General features: G+C 40.1%; 1 protein-coding gene across 1 annotated transcript in view; it reads right to left on the minus strand.

Moving 5' to 3' along the window:
* TTC27 (tetratricopeptide repeat domain 27) overlaps positions 1-20,962 on the minus strand; it is a 148,294-nt gene that overhangs the window by 25,828 nt on the left and 101,504 nt on the right. Inside the window, exons 14-16 of the mRNA XM_004582722.2 lie at positions 16,350-16,448; positions 11,043-11,095; positions 6,530-6,695 (exon numbers count right to left, since the gene is read on the minus strand). Of these exons, the coding sequence (XP_004582779.2) occupies positions 6,530-6,695; positions 11,043-11,095; positions 16,350-16,448 (318 nt within the window). The remainder of the gene's footprint in view (positions 1-6,529; positions 6,696-11,042; positions 11,096-16,349; positions 16,449-20,962) is intronic.

The raw sequence follows: 20,962 nt of genomic DNA on the forward strand, positions 1-20,962 counted from the left end.
GGGCTTTGTTAGTTTACCTATTGATAGGAACAGTCTGATTACAAGTGTTTACTTACTCCCATCTACATCTACACTGCTCCATCAATACATACCTGAATGGGTATAGATAAAAATGAATCCATGGGAAATATGGGTAGTAATATTATCAATAATCTTATTTGTATTCTTAATATTACTACACTTTTATCTGAGATTGATGATCTAGAAATAGCTACAATAATCGACCTTTTATGTAAACTATGCTGTGACTTAATAAAGGATATAGTATGTATGTTGGAACTCTTGAACAGAAGTGACTCCATCTTCCTAGACTACTGATGAAATGGAGTCACCTCTCATATCACTCCTGTCAAGAAGCTCTAATGCAAGTAAACAGGTTAAAAAAACAAGTTCTGTTAAAAATGATAAAAGAAGAAAAATATGTTTTGACAAATATGTAAAAAAAACGTTTTGCACAATTAAGAAAAAGCAAAGAGTGTTACCAATAGATAGGTTATAACCAATTAAAAATAAGTAAACATGTTTGTGAAAGTGAAAGTAACCAATGGAAATACTTTGTAAACAAGTAATAACCAACCAAAAACATTGTAAACAACTAATGGCTTGACCTCCTGAATTGTATATAAACCCATGCCTTGGTCCCAGTCACCTGAAGCCCACAGGCTCCCACCAGACCGGAGCCAACCTGTTGGGCTTTCACAGAAGCTAGCAGGCTCCCACCAGACAGGAGCCAACGCCCAGCAGGCTTCCACGACAGATAAGCTAAGAAGCGCTCTTGGTGGCTTCCCCATCCTGTTGGGGTGCTCGCCTGAATAAAGCTCTGATTGCAAGCATACATTCTCTCGACTGGTGGCGTTGTTTGAGTGACCGGGCTCGGTGTTCGCGACACCTTGCTGAGCTTGTAATGCTGCAGCAAAAAATAGACATAAAACCTAAATCACAAAGCTACATTTTACATGAAATAGATCCACTTTCTTCTTTCAGGTCAATCTCAGCCATCCCTTGTTCAAACCTTCAATGTGGTTGGCAACCTACCCCACTACACAATACCACCCTCCTCTGTTCCACAAAAAAACAAACCAACCAAAGCAAAACAAAAAAGCCCTGTAAATCCACATAAAGATCCACATCAATATATGAGAATATTTATCTGATAATCTCTTTTATATGACATCCAAGAAAAATCATACCTGCAATAACAGAAATCAAAATAGTTGCCTAGGAGGGGTTAAAGTTTAGTTATTTGGAAAAGGGCATAGGAGAACACTCTGTGACAATGAAAATGTCCATTACTATTCTGAGTGTTGAGTACATAAGAATATATAATAGCAAAAATACATCAAACTAATGGTTAGGATTTATGCATTTTATTATGTGTATATTAGACTTTATTTTTTTAAAAAGTCTCTGTCACATATGGTTTATGGACACATTAAAATTATTGGGAAATTCACTTTTAAAACAAATCTTCCCAAAGATTTTAGGTCAAGACTCATTGAGAATAATTTGGCACCCCTACATGTGATTTCTATCTTCAGTTCCTCCAAGCTATATAAAACGGGTCAACGTACATATGCTCTCTGGGGTCTCATATTCATCAAAGTTAAAATGAGGAATTTTAGCATATGTCTGAACTATTATATGCTCAATAAAAGATGACTCTAAGTAGGAATATAGCACTCCAAACATGTTAATCTTTCCCTTTACTCCAGCATATAAACAGACAATGAGGTGTCAGTAATGCAACACTTGAATTCTTTTTCCAAAATGACTGCCAAGTTATCAAGAAGAAGGAATAAGAAATGAAAAGATGCAGTATTCAGTATTGCAATTTATTCGGGGAAAGAAACAAGGACATATACTAAGATGTTTGTAACACTAAATAGGCATTAATTATATAGAGAAAAGTTTCAGTACAGATAAAATAAAGCATATACAGTACAGACATGAATACAGACTATCATAAAAACATTTTCCTGGATTTTACCAATCCACATGCTAAACAAAATTAAGACACACAGAGAAAGAAAGAACCTCTTACAGGTAGTTTATTCACTCATTTGTTATCACAAATATTTTACCCCCCCAAAAAGGGAATATTTTTAAGTTAATTATCCAATGTCAATATTAAAATGAGAATGAACTGACACAGTCACACATAAATAAGCACACACAACTAGAAAAACTTAAAATGATATATTCCACATCTATAAGCAGATAGGAGGGAAAAAGACAAGAAGAGACTTTCACAGCAAATTAAGACCGGATGGGGTCAGGCAGTGTCAAACGTTAGAATAACAGATTTTTGTGAAAGACAGCTGTTGCCCATATATGTAAAGTAAAACTAAGTAAAATTTTTCTTACACAAGACAAAAAGATTGCAGGCAACTCATCAGTTGCCTTGGCAGGACTGGCTGGGTGACAGAAAGCACAGAAACAACATGCCAGGAGCCAGATACGCCGGAGGCCACCAGGAACCCCCAGGACTTTCGGTCAGCGGCGACTTCACCATCTTACGGTGATTCTGTCCCACCTGTCAGAGGCTGAACGGTGCCATGATGAGTCTTCAACGCTTCTAAACACAGATGCTGGGGCTACCTTTGGGACGCAGCAGGTAAAGTTCCTGCAGCTCCATTTCTGATGCAGCAGAAAGCAGCCTGCACCCACATGGGAGACCCAGAGGAAGCTCCTGGCTCCTGGCTTCAATCTGGCCCAGTCCTAACTACTATGGCCATTTGGAGAGTGAACCAGCAGATGAGTAGACTCTCTTACTTTCTCTTTCTCTCTCTCTCTCTCCTTTTCTTTTTCTAATTGTGCTTTTCTTTTTTTTTTTTTAAAGATTTATTCATTTTATTACAGCCAGATATACAGAGAGGAGAGACAGAGAGGAATATCTTCCGTCCGATGATTCACTCCCCAAGTGAGCTGCAACGGGCCAGTGCTGCACCGATCCAAAGCCGGGAACCTGGAACCTCTTCCGGGTCTCCCACGCGGGTGCAGTGTCCCAAGGCACTGGGCCGTCCTCGACTGCTTTCCCAGGCCACAAGCAGGGAGCTGGATGGGAAGTGGAGCTGCCGGGATTAGAACCGGCGCCCATATGGGATCCTGGGGCTTTCAAGGCGAGGACTTTAGCTGCTAGGCCACGCCGCTGGGCCCTAATTGTGCTTTTCAAATAAATACAAAAAAATCTGAAGAAAAAAAAAAAGCTTACAGGTCTTTAACAGGGTAACTCTTTTTGATGCAAATCACCTTTCGGTGGTTATTTCTGCATCTGGACACTGAAATTTTTCTTTATAAAGTACTGAAAATAACAATTTGACCTCAGTAAGTCACTGGGTATTTATTCATTATATCTTCAACTTCCTCAATAAACTCCTAATACAAAAAAAAAACAAGCCAAAAGCCATAACAAGTGGCACCTTTCTGGTACTTCATGCGTCTCCAAGCACTTGGTTTAGGAGCAACACTTTCCACCTAGAAAGACCTCTTCCTGAGAGAAGTTTCAAGAACATGAATGCCATCCTTGATGGTTTCTGAACATACTGAACTTTTAAAGTGAACTTTAAACTCACTGAAACATTCCTGCTAAGATGAAATCTAACTGCACTGAGGAAATTTGTTTTATATTTTGAAACTGAGATAACAATTCCAAGGGGAAAAACATATTTTAACTTAAAAAAAAAAAAAATTGGTCTCCAGAAAAAAAAAAAAAAACGACAAACTTCAAATGAGCATCAGAATACATACGTGGCTTTAGCTGACAATAACCCAAGACTGGGGGGAGAGGGTATGAATATGTATGAAAAAACCAGTTAAAAGTTAAGTTGAAGCATTCAAGTTCTACGCATTTTGAGTCCTTTTTTCTTAGGAAAGTATTCTGAAAAATTTCTAACCAAATGTTCTTAATCATTTCAGGGCATTGGACATGGGATAAGACACCAGATCAGCAACTGAAAGCTCTATTTTAGGTCAACTAAGTACACTTCGATTATTTTTACCAGAGTTCTTCTGATTGGTATCTACCATTACGATGCCCAATGGAGTGTTCTGTCTCTTCTCTCCCCATGCATTTACAGATACTCAAATTCAGCAGCAGCATCTAACTGTACACAAGATTTTTTTTTTTCCATTTGGAGAAGAATGAGACTCCTAACTGGGGGTGCGAGGAGATTAAAAAATAAAAAGGAAGTTAATGGAAAATTCTCCCATATTTTTCAGCTACTGTACTTAGAAAGGGCCTGGTCTGCAATCGATTTTATTGTAGGTCACTACAATGAAATCAGCACAGGAACTGCTTCAGTTCACCTTGTCTTTCTTCTGGAATATATGACTTAGCAAGGAGACTTGGCACACGAGATACAACTGAGTCAACGAAAAACCAGCACTACCTTGATGTCTTCTTAACTTTCTGTGACAGAGAAACAGGAACTTTGAAAACACACAAGAGAGAAGATGCACATGCATTCCAGAGCTAGACACATCTTCTGGGAGCCAAATATGTCCCTCACAGCTGTGCGGAGAATTAAATGAGCTAATACATGTAAAGGGCTTAGAATAGCGTCTGACACAGACCAAGCCCTCAGTAACCGCTAGCATTACTTCACCATGTACCACTTTGACGGGCTCTGCGCCTTCCTTGGCAAACGGGATGACAGAGACAGAAGATAGAAAAGGCTCCTTCTTTTGATGGTTACACAAATCCGCTTCCTATGGGTGAAAAGAGACCTCCACTCTGCCTTTTGAGTTTCTTACGTAAATGAACTTCAAAAGGTTTGTGTGAAAATTCAAAGATAGAATCTTTCCAGTGCAAATACTGTGAAATCTATGCTTGGGAAGGAGTCTCTAATAAGTTCACATAAAGTGAACGTCATCCATGGATTTTAGTTTTTTTCTATCAAAGTAAACTTGTCTTTCAATTCTATTTCCTATAAATTTTTTGGAAGACCAACTTTTTTTGGTGCCAAACATGAATGGCTGATAAGAATTTTCTCAGAATCCAAAAACATCAAACTGGTGAGTCTCTTACTACAGATCTCTAGCGAATATGAAGGATTACTATGAGTTAAAATTTAAATTTAAAGATGAAATGCAGCCAGAAGGAAAAGCAGATCAGTTAGAAATTGGAAGTACATGACAGAATATTAATGACATTAGAGCAAAAATATTCAGTATGATGTCTGGAAAGGACCAAGCAAACACGCGCACGCACACACACACACACACACACACATACCCCCCAAGCACAGTAACTTAACAGGTCAATTAACTCCTGTGAGTAAATGTTTCTACTTGAAGTGACAGCTTTGAAACGGAGTGTCCAGAACCTGGCTTTTAAAACAACCTGGCTAATTACCTAGTTGGGTTCATAAGATCACATATTCAAGTCCAGCACTATAATTCTAAGACATGGTCCAAATAAGCTGAACTTTGGAATTACTGAGATATAAATAGCCATTTAAATTTTATGAAGAGATTATTCGCAAGGCAGAGTTACAGGAAGACGCAGAGAGAGGGAAAAGCAGAGGCAGGGAAGGAGGGAGGAAGAGAACTCTTGTCTCCACAGTTCGCCTCCCAAATGGCCTCAAAACGAGTTGAGCTGATTCAAAATCAAGAGCTTCTGGGTCTCTCACATGGGTGCAGAGTACCAAGAATCTGAGCCATTCTCCGCTTCTCTCCCAGGCCTCGAGCAGGGAGCTGGATTCCCACATAGGACATGTGAGAAGCTGCCACCACAGGCAGAGACTAAGCCTACTATGCCATGGTGCCCGGCCCAGTAAATGGTCTTATGACTAGTGAGGTATTAGCTGTTATTTCTTATTTTCTATAATTCCAAATTCATTACTTTAAATAGCACAGTTTAGTTTAATTACTGCAAATAAAATGGTAACACGTTTCTAGCCTTATTTCATACCCAATAAGCTCCTACATGTCCTATCTTTAGACACTTGCCTGCAACTACAATTACACCCAAAAGGCTGCTTTCTCCCACCTTTCAGATAACCCAACACTGTCCCTCCAAAACTCTTGAATTTCCTGCAACAATAACTTCATTATACCAAGAAGCAGACAATCTCAATAAATAGTACAAATACAATGTTAGGCATCATTTCTATATCCTTCATACCATCTGAAAATATGTAAAAAACACTTGTTAAGTAAGTGAATAAATTAGCATGGGATTTAGTCCAGCTACTACAAGTCACAGAACAAATTGAGAGGCCCAAAGGAATAAGTAACATAGACAGCATTCTACTAAGTTTCTGCAAGCTGATTGTATATATGTAAATCATATTTCAGATGTTCAGAACTGACTCACCCTAATACTAACTTTATGACCACACAAAAACATCTTAATGCTAGAATTCCAGAATTAATATGTAACAGAATATTTGATAAGAACAAAAATATTATTTTCATATATCACATGTGATTTACCAAATTCTTCTCTGCATATTCAAGAGAGCATTTTATTTCACACAAGCAAGAGTTAATGTCAAATATAAACTGAAATAGAATATAAATATGCTACCTGAACATCCTTGTACTTGTCTCGTAGGTCCAAGAGCCGATGATAAGCTTTAATGGCTTCAGAAAATTCCCCAACATCAGTGCTGGTGAGGATGTAATTTTCCCAGATTTGCCAGTGTTCATAGTTACATTTGAGAGCTTCTTGTAAAGTTCTAAAAGCTTTTACCCTATTGACAGTCAAATTAAAAAAAAAAAAAAAAAAAAAGGAGAAAAGAAATTCAAATTTCACGGAGAGCAAGTTTACTGTTTGTTATTAAACTACAGCTAGGGGTGTGTACCAAATGCAAATGTGGACCGTCACTGCTTCTGAAAGTTTTACATTAATAAACAGAACTAAAGCTCCCCCCAAATATCAAACTGCTTCATATTTCCCTATAAAGTTTACTGACAGGTCCTGTGGAATACACTGTACGTATTCCAAGATGGTTTCAGGACTTTTTTCTTTAACTGCCTATTAGCCACTACAGAAGGCTTATCTGAGCTCCAGGCTGGAGTCCGATGGCCAAGCTCACCTGCAAACCTGCAAGACAAAGAGGAATGAGCAAGGCACTAGAGGAGGAACCTGAAGGGAGGAGGTCAAAAACGAACAAAAATTCCTCATATTCTAAGTGAATCCACACACCAAATCTACCATCCCCTGTAGCAGGGGGAGTAAAATCTATGCCATGAAGGACAGTCATACATTTATTACTGATAACACTAATTTCAAGGAACAACTTATGAAATTCTTCAACTAGTGTGTTTAGAATACTGAAAGAGATAAATAATTTACATTTAAAAGGAACAAACTGTAAAACAAAACAAGGCAGAAAAGAAACAAGGAGATGGGAATACAAATGAACTGAAAATGTTAGTATTAAAAGACACATTAAAATAAAACAAAACTCTCAAACTGGTCTGCACATAAGCAAATAGAAACCTAGTGAATGAACTGAAAAACAACATTGAAGCATTAACACAAACTTCAGATAACAGCATAAAAGATAAGGAGAAAAAAAAAGAGGCAAGGCTCAAACATATATCTGAGACAGCTTTAACAGGAAATGAATGCAGACTATGTCAGGATGTTACATACTGAAAAGACATAACAGCTGACATGTTCCAGAATAGACAGATTTAAATTCTATGATCAAAAGTATATTCCATATATCAAATACTATAAAGATAAACCAACTAGTTGAAACATTCTGTGAATCTGCAGAATATATTTTTACAATTTTCCTTTTTTATTTTGATTTTGTAGAGTATATTCCTAAAACGTGCAAAGGAAGAATAGTTAGAAAACAGCATATATCTTATCAGCAATAAAAGATAGAATACATACACACACACACACAAACTATTTCTTTCTGTGAAAGACAGAAATATAGAAAAACAGAAAGAGAGGAAGAGAAAGAGACTGTCCATCTGTTGGTTCACTCCTCAAATGCCAATAGCCAGGGATAAACCAGGTCAAAACCAGAAGCCAGAAATTCCATCAGGGTCTCCCTCCCATGCGGCTGATAAGTGCTTGAGCAATCATCTTCTGTCTTCTCAAGTACATTAGCAGGAAGCTAGATAAGAAGCAGAGTAGCCAGGATTCCAACCAGTACTACCACTTGGGATCACAAAGCAATGGTTTAACCAGTGCCACAAAACCAGTCCAACTAAATATACATTTACATTTATATAAATGCTAAAAGCATTTTTTCAACCTAAAATTTTATAACCAGCTAAACTACCACTCAAAAAAAATACAAAATCATTTTTATTTGAACAAAGACTAAGGGTTCACCATCTATAATAACTGAAATAACTATTAAAAATCTCCTCTTACAGAGCCAGCATAATGGCTGAACTAGTTAAGCCTCCACCCACAAGGGCCAGCATCCCATAAGGGCACTAGTTTGTGTGTCCTGGCTGCTCCACGTCCCTTTAGTTTCCTATTTGTGGTCTGGAAAAGCAACAGAAGATGGTCCAAAGCATGGGACTCTGCACCCGCATGGGAGACCTGGAAGAAGCTCCTGGCTTCTCTTGCCTTATTATTGGCTCAGCTCTGGCCATTGCAGCCATTTGGGTAGGTAACCAGTGGAGGGAAGCTCTTTCTCTGTAAATCTTTCAAATGAAAATAAATAAGTCTTAAAACAAAACAAAAAACTCCTCTTACAAAAATAAAAAGGAATTTAAAAACAATTCTTCAAACTTGGCCATATGTAGATTGTATGGGCTTTTTGTTTCCTTTTTCTTCTCCACCTGTCCTTCTTCTCCCTCCCACATGACAACAACTATCTCTAACAGTGGTGCTTAGAGATTCCTCAGTTCTCCCATCCACCAGGGAACAGGGGTGAAGTTATTTTAATCGAAAAGAACTTAATAGTAGTAACCCATACCATGGAGATTATCTTTTTTTCCAGTCTGTATGTCCTTTTATTCTGTAATCATAATTTCCTGACCTCAAAATCTTGACAATAAATTTTTTTCCCTTTTTGAGTAGTATATCTTTTTAATAAGGATGAAATAAAGACTTTTTTTTTTTTACCAAACTCATTATGGTAGAGATATTATACTGTGAATGCTATATACAAAATGGATTGAAGGGACATGAGACATAATGGAAATTAAAAGAAACAAGGAAGAAAGCACTTCGTGAAGAAGTTTGTAATAACAAAGAGACAATGGGTCACTTCAAGGCCTGAGTAAGATTCTTCTGAGAAGCACAGAATCTCATGAGTCAAAATCTGCTGTCAGCAGCAGCAGAGGAAAGAGTAAAAGGTCAAGGATGATGGATGGTTACAGCTCACCTCTACAAAAAAAACCTATTTGGCAACCTGCAAGAAAAAGAATGTATCAAAAGGAGAACACTATGCAAGAACCCCAAAATAGGGAAAGTAAAATTCCTTGGCTGGAAGACAAGACAGTGTCTGAAAAGGCCTACTGCACAAAATTCTCTGAGTTAAGAGTAAAACTCATTGAGTTCATCCTACAGCTGCGATAGGCCTTTCCCCTGCCTGTTGCTTTAAATCAAAATGGTCCCAGCGAGCTCTAACACAATCAGTGGCAATCAAGAGCATAGACAAACAAGCAGCGCTTCATTTATGGAGACTGCATTAAAGATGCAAAGAAACTTTTCCTGACCTCAGCATACATGGATAGAACGATGTCTTCGAAACAATTTTATGATCCACAAATAAAAACTAAATTGAATTTCAAAATAAAGCCAAAGAAAAATAGAGACATATCCATTCTCCAACGAATTTACTGAAACTCTGGCAGCAGCAAGCCTGTCTCTTCCCTTTCCTTTCCATAGCCAGTCAACAGCCCTGTCAGTTGCCCCCCTTATAAACTGCTTGGCATTTGCCCTTTATTTTTCCACTCTAGTTATCTCATGCCTGGACTGTTCCACAGCTGTCTCCTAACTGGTTTCCCAGCCTCCTTTCCTCTCTAATCTGCCTCCCACGCTGCCACTAGGTCAATCTTCCTAAAAGGCTTCTTTCTCCATGACAGTATCCTGTGGAAATCTCTGTCTTGCTAGCTGATAACCATCATACCAGTGTGACTCCTGTCTACCTTTCCAACCTTATCTCTTCTTATAGACTTTGTGTTAGTCTTAGCTGGACTATTTTACACCCTGCCTCCTCAGCTACTTCATTCATTCCTATTACTTCGTCCTGCCTTGAGGCTTTAATCTATTTCTTCTAACCACCTCAAGTCTAAGCCAACTCATGTTTCTAGCTTCAGTCTAACATTCCCTCAAAAGCATTCATGAATCAGGACCACTCACCTTCTCTCCTCACAGTATCCTCACAGGACTAAACGAGCACCTTGCACATAAGAACTCTGCAAAAATCCCCCACTACCACTGCAGCCCTCTTCATCCTCTCACTTGCTGTTTCTGACATACAGTTAATACTACAAACCAATTTCCTAATAGTATGGCATAATATCTTATCTTTTAAATACACTTTCCCATTTATGTACATTTCTCAATAACACCCAATATAGAGCAAGCCCTCCTTTTTAAAAATTCAGCAACTGAGTTTTCCAACTGAAAGTATGACTGCATTATCATGTAATGAAATCTAGGATGAAAAACTTTACTATGGAATAAGTATCTCAGGTAATATTTCTTATTTTATTACACACTAAAAGTCAAAGGACTACAACAAGCAATTTGTCACAGTGGTTAAAACGTCACTTGGGATGCCCCATGTCCTACTTTGAGTGCCTAGGTTTGAGTCTCAGCTCTGCTCTCAATTCCAGTTTCTTGCTAATTCACACATTGGAAGGCAACTGGTAACTGCCTAAGTTGGTGGGTCCCTGCCACCTCCATGGGTGGCCAGCACTGAGTTCCAAATTTCTGGCTTCAACCTGACTCAGCCCTGGCTATAATGGTCATTCTTTTTCTTCTGCCTTTCAAATAAGTAAATAAATGGAAAAAGATTAAGAGGAAGGCACAATGTTTCAACATTTCATTGGTTAAAATCTTACTTGCGATTTTGGCAGCAATTTTCTTCATATTTATCTGTTACACTTACTTTTGTTTTAGCCGGATATATGAAGTTGATAAATTGTTCCAAGCCTCAGCATTCTGAAAAGAGAGACAATTCAATTACTGACTGTTCCCAAACAGGTGAAATAATTTCTGAGACCAAAAATACAACACATATTCTTGGTCATAAACATGCTCATGAAAATTGCAATTTCCAAAAAAAAAAAATTTCAATTTCCAATAAGCTATGCTTAAAGGTCAATGACACTAATTTAGTTTAATTTAAACTTGACTTTCATAATCAAAGATAAAAAGTCAATACAATAACCTACCCATTTTAGCACAAATTTGAATTTTAGTCAAGGTTTCATTTCTTGCATTTAATTTCGCACCACAGTTGGACAATTTACAACATAATTTGCAGAATATATACAGATTAATAACGAATCTAAGGCCATGTAAATTATTATTTTCCTTATCTTAAAGGCTTTGTCATTTAACCGCTCTCCTTTTTTTATCAGCTAGCAGAATAAAATGAGAATCTGTTCCCCAGTACTCTCAAACCTATTTTTCTACCCATTTCTCTACCCAAACACAGTAACAAGGACTTTATATAAACGTTGATTTTAACAAGAACGATATGAATCGTATTGGTTCATTTTCTTTCCTCACTTAATTTTCAAGTAGCACACACAAAATTAAAAAGGCAGTGGCACTGGACTTCAGACATGGGAAAGATGGTTTCACACCACTCCTCCTACCACAAAAAGTAACTGGGCAAGATATAGGAAATGATTCTTTTGTTGTTGTTGTTGTTGTTGTTGTTGTTGTTGTTGTTGTTGTTCTCGAAAATCAATGTTTATTTGGGGTTTTTCAAATAAGGAGTGTTTTCTTTTTCTCTAAAGAGACACAACAGTTTCTTTTTTCTGTCTTTCAGCAATAGGTCACACTCTATGGGCAATTTAACAGCTGTTAAGAATTGCAGTGACTTTGGTTCTTTGTTATCCATGTGACACGAAAAAGAAGGTTTTTCAATAAGACTTAAATTGGCTGAGCTCTCAAGTTAAATGTGTTTGGCAAAACCTGAACAAGGAAACATTTTTTCACCTAACGCGATAGGAAAAGGGTGATTACCTTTCTGGTTCTCTGGTGTGAGTCTCTGCTCCTACATAATGATAAATGTCACCACTGTCCCTCGAAACTCATCACTCACATGCTTCTACGTTTCTTCTTTTTTTTTTTTTTTAATTATTTATTATTTAACTTCAGTAATTACATTGTATTATGTGACACGGTTACATAGATACTTGGGTTCTCCCCACCCCTCCCCAAACCCTCCCACTATGGTGGATTCCTCCACCTTGTTGCATAACCACAGCTCAAGTTCAGTTGAGATTCCCCCATTGCAAGCGTATACCAAACATAGAGTCCAGTATCTTATTGTCCCGTCAAGTTCAACGGCTTCTTAGGTATACCCTCTCTGGTCTGAAGACAGAGCTAGCAGAGTATTATCCCAGTCAATTGAAAGCTCCAACATACCATCAGCAAAAATTTACATCACTATGGAATTAATTGACATAGTAATGAGTAACCAATATGTTAAAAGTAAATGCGAGTTCCCAGCCACCTTCTGTGACCACCTCACCTATACTTCAATTTTAGTTTATACACAACATATAACATTCAAAACATAACATGTTATACATAACATCATATCATCTTAAATCAAGGCAAACATGTGGTATTTAACCTTTTGGGATTGGCTCATTTCCCTTAGCATTATGGGGAAACAATTCTTTTTGAAAACTTAGCCAACATGGTTCCTGAGTATGATGCTGCATGTTATCTCAACAATCAACCAAGCATTCTATCCATATGCACCTTCAGGGCTGCAGCACAGAAAGGCAGAAACTAAAGCACAGCAAGCCTTACTGAGGTAAGGGAAAAGAGTAGAGTTCAACAAAAAGGTAACTGGAACCTACAAGACAAAGTAACTGGAAAAGGAGATAGTACAGAGAATAAACCCAGACATCTCCCTGAACACCCATCGTGGGCCCTAAGGTCAATACTAAGCTGTACCGGGGCAAGGCAACAGCTTCCTAAACAGCCACCAGAGAGCTGCAACCTGAATGGAGATGCTGAGGGCACTCAGAACAAGCCAGGGAGGAGAGCTGTAATGGTCATCTAAGGCACAAAGCTCAAATCATAGGACGGAGGCAGCATAGCCTAGTGGCTAAGGTCCTCGCCCTGATCCCATATGGATGCTGGTTCTAATCCCGGCGGCTCCACTTCCTCTCTGTCTCTCCTCCTCTCAGTATATCTGACTTTGTAATAAAAAAAATAAAATAAATCTTTAAAAAAAAACTACACGTGAAATTGTTAGGTATTGTCCTTGATGTTACGTCTGTCATTTTTTTTGGTTAAGATTTATTTATTTTTATTGCAAAATCTTATATACAGAGAGGAAGATCTTCCATCTGATGATTCATTCCCCAAGCAGCTGCAACGGCCAGAGCAGAACCGATTCAAAGTCAAGAGCCAGGGGCTTCTTCCAAGTCTCCCATGTGGGTGCAGGGTCCCAAGGCTTTGGGCCATCCTTGACTGCTTTCCCAGGCCACCAGCAGGGAGCTGGATGAGAAGCAGGGCTGCTGGGATTAGAACCGGCACCCACCATATGGGATCCCGATGTGTTCAAGGCGAGGACTAGCCGCTAGGCCACCACGCCAAGCCCTACACCTGCCATTTTAACTTTATTTTCCAGTTTTCAATGGTAGAATACAGAAACACAAGTTTAATTTACTTCTATATTTGTAAAATGGGGAGTGACGGAGGGAGTTCGTGCCAGTGAGCCCTCTGTTCGCTGGTCCACTCCCCAGTGACTACTGCAGTCATGACTGGGCCAGAGGAGCGAAGAACACTAAAAACTCTGATATCCAAAATAGGGGGCAAGAGCCCAGACCTGGGTCACTTGAAGCCTTTCCAGGTACATTAGCAGAGAGCTGGATCAAAGAACAGCAACTGGAATTTGAACCGTCTCTGCAATACGAGATGCTAGCCCACTCAGCCTTCTGATATTTTAAACTTGATTTGCCTTCATAATCTTTATTTTCAATTAATAATTTCAATTGAAAATAGTTTTGATGAATACTGACATTAACACTTTAAACTCAAAGTGAAATCACAAAATTTGAGTAGAAATTTATAAAAAAAGTAAAAAGAGAGAATTCATCTAAATTGATAAACTTTTAATCAGACTGACCAAGAAGAAAAAAAGACTAAAATTACTAAAATCAAGACATTCCTACTAATTTTACTAATTTACAAAATATTATTAAGAGAATACTATGAGCAATTATATATCAATAAATAACGTAGCCAACACGTTATATAACCTAGCTCACATGGACAAAGTCCTAGAAAGAAACAAACCGCCAAATCTCCTGTTCTATTTATTTAGGTAGTTACTTCTTTGAAAGGGAGAGTGACAGAGCGGGAGAGACAAAACGAGATCTTCCTTTAGCAGGAAGCCAGATTAGACATGAAGTAGCTGTGACTCCAGCTAGCACCGTGACGCAGGACGTAGCTGTCCCAAACAGTGGCTGACCATGCTCTACCACAACACCAGCAGCCGCCCAGAGCTCTTTAAAATCAGACAGAGAAACTGAATAAATGTGTTACGTGCAAACAGGATGATTGTTCAGGAATCAAAATGTCTTACAAAGCAAGCCACACCACTGGAGGGCTTCGCTGGTAAATTTTACAAAAGTAAGAACTAATACAATCCTTCACAAACTTTCCAACAAAAGAGAGAACACTTCCTAACTTATTCATAAAACCAGTATCACCTGATACCAAAATCGAGGCCAAAACACTGCAGATTCATACTCCTCACGAAACAGACACAAAAATCTTTAATACAACACTACCAAATCAGATTGAGCAGCAGTTTAAAAGGACTGCACATGATCATCAAGTGGAATTTACCCCAGGAATGTAATGCATGATTACAGTAGCATCTAAAATCAGTCAGCATAAAACACTGTCTTCAAAGGGACTGGTTCTGCAGCGCATCCGATTAAGCCATCACCAGCATCCCATAACGTGCCCATCTGAGTCCCTGTTTTGTTGCTTCCAATCCAGGATTCTTGCTAACGCAGCTGGGAGGGCAGCAGAAGATGGCCTAAAAGTGATGGGGCACCTGGCACCGAGGGGGCTCCTGATTTAAGCCTGGCCCAACCCTGCCTGGTTGGAGGAATGAATCAGCAGATGGAAGATTTCCTTCTCTCTCTCTGTCAACTATTAAAATAAACAGACAAATGTATTTCTAAAGATCCTATCTTACTAGAACAAAGGAAGGGAACTGCCGCATAGTCATTTCAACAGAAAGGAAAAAAAAAACGTGAAAAAAAATCTAATATCTATTCTAAAAGAATTAATATAAGTAGAACAACTAAATGGAAAAAAAATTGAATTTCTATTTACTTAATAAAGTTATTTTTATTTACTTATTTTTTGAAGATTTATTTATTTCTATCGCAAAGTCAGACATACAGAGAGGAAGATCTTCCGCCCGAATGATTCACTCCCCAAGTGACCACAATAGCCGGAGCTGCACCAATCTGAAGCCAGAAGCCAGGAACTTTCCTCCAGGTCTCATGCGGGTGCAAAAACCCAAGGCTTTGGGCTGTCCTCAACTGCCACAAGCAGGGAGCTGGATGGGAAGCAGGGCTGCCGGGATTAGAACCGGCGTCCATATGGGATCCCGGCATTCAAGGCGAAAAGTTTAGCCGCTAGGCCACCACACCAGGCCCTGAAGTATACTTTTAAAAACCATTTTATCAAAAATTTTTTCCTAAATGAAATCCTGATTAACATGGCTACTATATTAAAAAAATCATATTGCTTGAGGCATGACCTTTCTCCAAATATTTACTTTCTTCCAACACAAAAGGAATTACTACTCTGAACTATACGGAATGATTCCATTAACTCAGAGGTTATTAGAGAGCTTGGGCCAGCACTGTGGCCTAGCAGGTAGAACTGCTGACTGTGATGCTGGCAGCCTACCTGGGCGCCAGCTCAAGTTCTGGCTGCTCCACTTCTGAACCAGTGCCCTGCTATTGGACTGGGAAAGAAATGCTTGGGCCCATGCACAAACATGGTAGACCCAGATGAAGCTGTTGGCTCCTGGTTGGTCCAGCCTCAGCCCTGGAAGATACTGCCACTTGGGGAATGAATCAGCAGATGGAAGATCTCGCTTTCCCTCTCTCTGGCATTCAGATAAATCCCCGTGACCATTTTTTTTAAGTTTCCCAGGGAGCTGTAACAGTGAAACAAGACCAAACAAACTTACATCGGGTTCTAGGGTCACACAGCGCTGAAATGCCTTTGCGGAACCTCCGTAGTCTTCCAAGGCCAAATAGGCACAGCCCAGAGAAAACCACACCCCGAGCTGCAAAGACAAAGTCAAGGTCATTGTAACACACAGCTAAGGGATGCAGTCTGGAAATCATTTAAGGCACCCTCAACAAATACACTACTTTAAAGCATGCAGAACTAAATACATACTTGCCTACACTTACAGCAAATATAGGAAACTTAGCAATACAGATTAATTTTTCCATGTAATTTTCAAAGGTATTGTGATGCTTGAAGCATGTACGATTGCAAAGCTTTCGCTGAGGAAGCATGGACAATGCATTTTCTCTGCCAAAAAGACCCTCCACTTGATCCTGTTCAAATCCCTGAGATGCAATGGAAAACTCTGATTCTAAGTCTTAATTTTAGAGCTTGGTATTATAACCCTGGAATCGCTCAAGAACTTTTACTGAGCACCATGTAAAAAGTTTAGAAAGTAGCAGTTGATTCAGCACTTATGAACCTCAAGGAAAAATGTCTGATTTCTTCTTCAAATTAGACTACAAGTCCTCCAGTTGAACCAAGAGCTAAACTATCATGAAAACAATAGGAATAAAAGACACATTTAAAATTATGGTGCAAAAAAATATTTTAAATTCATACACCCATAAGTCTGCTAAGGCATGCCTGAAACTAACAGAAAATACAGGCTCAGAATCTGGCTTACCAGAACCTCAGAATGTACTGCCTGGCGTATATCAATAAAATGTGTAAACACTGAGATTTTAAAAACAGATAAAACGGAAAATAGGCATTCACATTACAAAAGAGCTCTTTACATCAGAGTTTCCTTAACATTCAATAGGCACTATCAAAACGGAGATTAAAACTGATAAAAGATTCAATGAAATTAGTCAGAAAGCCAAGTGCAGCTCTGTTTTCCTGTCACACAGAGGCGGCAGCAGAGGGCCAGGGACTTTCTCACTGCTGCCCAGGACAAGGCCGTGACGGGTCCAGGTGGCTCTGCTATCTGTCCAGAGCCTTGCATGCTAGGAGGCTGTCTCCTCCCGAAGCCATTCCCACAAAACGAGTTCCGTATGGTGAGCCTGAAAGGTCTTTGTGTAGATAAAAGCTGAGAACACAAACCTCCTTGGGCCATTTGACACTCTGAAGAACCTTCAGGGAGTTTGGGCTTGATGGCCAAGTAAGCCTGAACAGTGTCTAGAGGCTGTGGGGAGGAACTAGGTGGAAACTGAAAGTTGGAGATTCACTTTTCCGAACTTTCAGGCATCTGGCAACTTAAGCTGAGCTCACTACTCCGCTTTCATCTGGTTATTTATAGAATCAGAGAAAAGGGCGGCAAGGCAGGAAACCACACACACTACACATGGCTGACGAGGGCCCCCAAGCCGACGGCAACCCACAAAACAAGCCAACTTCCAACCACAATGAGAGTTTCAAAATCTGGATATTCTAAGGTTCACCTTCCCCCACCACTTCACATCTTTGAGACAGGCATCTTAAGACCAACACACTTGTTGTAGTTTCCCTGGCAGCGTTTCTTTGTAGACAACACTGCAAAACTAACGATACCTTTCACAATCAGTGGCTTCCTAGACATGACAAATGACGTAGCAAGTTTACTGTGCATGGCGACTACCAGGCAGGGTTCAGTCCAGAACAATCGGAAGGCTCTCCCGCGGCAGGTGCCCTGCTAGGCTGTTCCCTGCACCAGCCAACAACATGCCCTATTTCCCCGGAGCTGTGGGCTGTTAAAAAAGTCAGCCCATGTAACGTCAAGATTTAAATATATGACTTTATTTCACAGTTGACTGAAAACTTTTATAAAGGTTATAGATATCTAAACTAGCAATTACCTGATAGCTCTAACTAGGCTGCTGGGTGGGATTACTACTGGTTTGTCTTCAAGCATGAAAACCAATTCATATTTTGTAACCTGTATCTTAAAACCAAACAAACTGGATAAAAATCAGCCAGATGACTTAACCTAATACAAACAGTTATTGTGGTTCTTTTTACTCTTGGGTATCTTTACAATTGTTTTAATAACTTACATTGGAAGGAAATTCCTGGAATCATTAACTGCCAGATTTCATCTGCCGATAACATGCAATTATAATGGAAGAGAACTAATTCACTGGGAACCCTGCAACGTCTTTGTTGACTTAGCACTGCGGGATCTTCTAATTGCTTGTGGCTGATCCCTAAACAATTCTGACCCCGCTTCTTAACTGAGACCTCAGGCATTTGAGAATATCTGGTGTCCTTGAACTGTTCATTTATTTAAACAATTATTCAAAAACATTTATTAATAGTAATTGTTGGCACCCTAGTTCATAATGGTCATACATCCAAGCACATAAAACCACTGAGAAAAGCAACATCAAAAAAGCCTAAACCCCAGTGCGACAGTGTAACAGCTAAAGTCCTTACCTCAGGCCAGGCACGATAGCGCAGTGGTTAAAGTCCTCGCTTTGCACAAACGAGGATCTCATATGGTCGCCGGTTCTAATCCCGTCCCCGCTTCCCATACAGCTCCCTGCTTGTGGCCTGGGACAGCAGTTGAGGATGGCCCAAATCCTTGGGACCCTGCACCTGCGTGGGAGACTCGGAAGAGCTCCTGGCTCCTGGCTTCAGATCGGCTCAGCTCCAGCCGCTGTGGCTGCTTAGGGAGTGAATCATTCGGACAGAACATCTTCCTCTCTGTATATCTGACTTTCCAATAAAAATAAATAAATCTTTAAAAAAAAAGCCTTAACAACAACAACCATCCCTACACAATAAAGTTGTATATACTTAATTGAATGCAAAACCTCTATTTCTAGACCGGTGCTAGAAATAGAATGTTAGGCTCATTACCTGTCCAGGGAGCTACATTTTTTTTTAATTTATTTATTTTTATTGGAAAGTGAGACATACAGAGAGGAGGAGAGACAGAGAGGAAGATCTTCTATCAGCTGGTTCAATACCCAAGCGGTCATGACGACTGGAGCTGAGCCCATCCGAGCCAGCAGCCAGCAGCCTCTCCTTGGTCCCCTATGACCACCCTCCCAGGGATCAAGCAGGGAGATGGATGGGAAGTGGCTCCACCAGGACAGGTGTCCACTGGGACACCCATATAAGATCCCAGTGCGTGCATGGACTTTAGCTGCTAGGCCATTGTGCTGGGCTCCAAGCAGCTACATTTTAGAAAAGTAAAAAATTGGGGACCCAGCGTGAAGGCTCAGTTGCTAAAATCCTTGCCTTGGCACACACTGGGATCCCATTTGGGTGTTAAGTCACGGCAGCCCCACTTCCCCTCCCGCTCCCAGCTGGTGGCCTGAGAAAGCAATAGAGGATGGCCCAAAGCCTTGGGACCCTGCACCCACGTGGAAGATGTGCAGTAAGTCCCTGGCTCCTGGCTTCAGGTCAGCTTAGCTCTGGCCATTGCTGCCTCTTGGGAAGTGAATCAGTAGATGGATGATTTCTGTCTATTCTCCCCTCTATAAATGTGACTTTCCAATAAAAAGAAATAAATCTTTAAAAAAAGTGAAAAATATTGGGTGAAATCTTTGGAGAAGAAATTTATTTTAGCACATTTTAACCCCACATACCCAAACTGTGATTACTGCACCATGGAGCTGACACAAATTACTGAGATAAACTCTTCTTTTGTGTATTACCAAGTCCTTGACACCTGACGTGTGTACCACAGTGACGGAATGTCTTGGTATCGATCAGCCACATTTAAGGGTAAGCTACCACACGAGGCTCCAAACGCAGCCAGCCTCTCTGAGACCTTCCTGTGGGCTCCCACCTTCCACAGACTATAATCCCTCCTATTCCCCTTCATAAGACAGCAGAGAAAATTCATAGGACTAAATGAGCATGTGCTACCAGCTTTCCACGACCCTCTCAGTAACCCTGCTGGGCTTAACACTGCCCTCCAGGGAGAGGGGAGGCGAGCCTGAGCCCGGGCAGCGGGCCACCTCCACGGTGCCAGGCCTCGCCCCGCCACACTGCCTTCTACTTCACAGCCTGTCCCCCACAGCCATGACCAACGGCAACATTTCCCCCGTCATTGGGAAAGAGGGTTGAGGGAAACAGGACAGCTAAGGAATGAGGGAGCACCCAGGAAATCCATTTTTAACAAGTAGAAGTTTTTGTTCCTCCAAAGGCTCTCTGCATCAGGCTGGGCAGCAGCCCAGGAAGCACAGCAACAGGTGGCTAACCTCAGGTGAGGGGAAGAGTTGAAAAGAAAATCTTTTTTCAAAGACACTGGGCAACCAACTACCCACGGTGGGAGACCGGGACGGCGTTCCAGGCTTTCAGCTTCATCCCGCTTCAGCCCTGATCACTGGGGCCATTCCGGGGAGTGAGCCAGTGGGTAGATCTCTACCTATCCAGCTATCTTTAGCTCTAAGTCTTCCTTTCAAATAAACAATAACAACAATAGCAACACAAAACAGGTAAGTATTCTGATGTGATGGTATGTGTACTTAGGGAAAAGGTCAAAATTGGTTTAAATATAATATAGTAGTAATGGTTCAGAATGGGTCTGTCTGATTTTCCTGTCATCATCCTGCTATGGCCAAATGTAACAGAGGC

Source organism: Ochotona princeps, chromosome 8 (assembly GCF_030435755.1).
Source record: "Ochotona princeps isolate mOchPri1 chromosome 8, mOchPri1.hap1, whole genome shotgun sequence".
NCBI lineage: Eukaryota > Metazoa > Chordata > Mammalia > Lagomorpha > Ochotonidae > Ochotona > Ochotona princeps.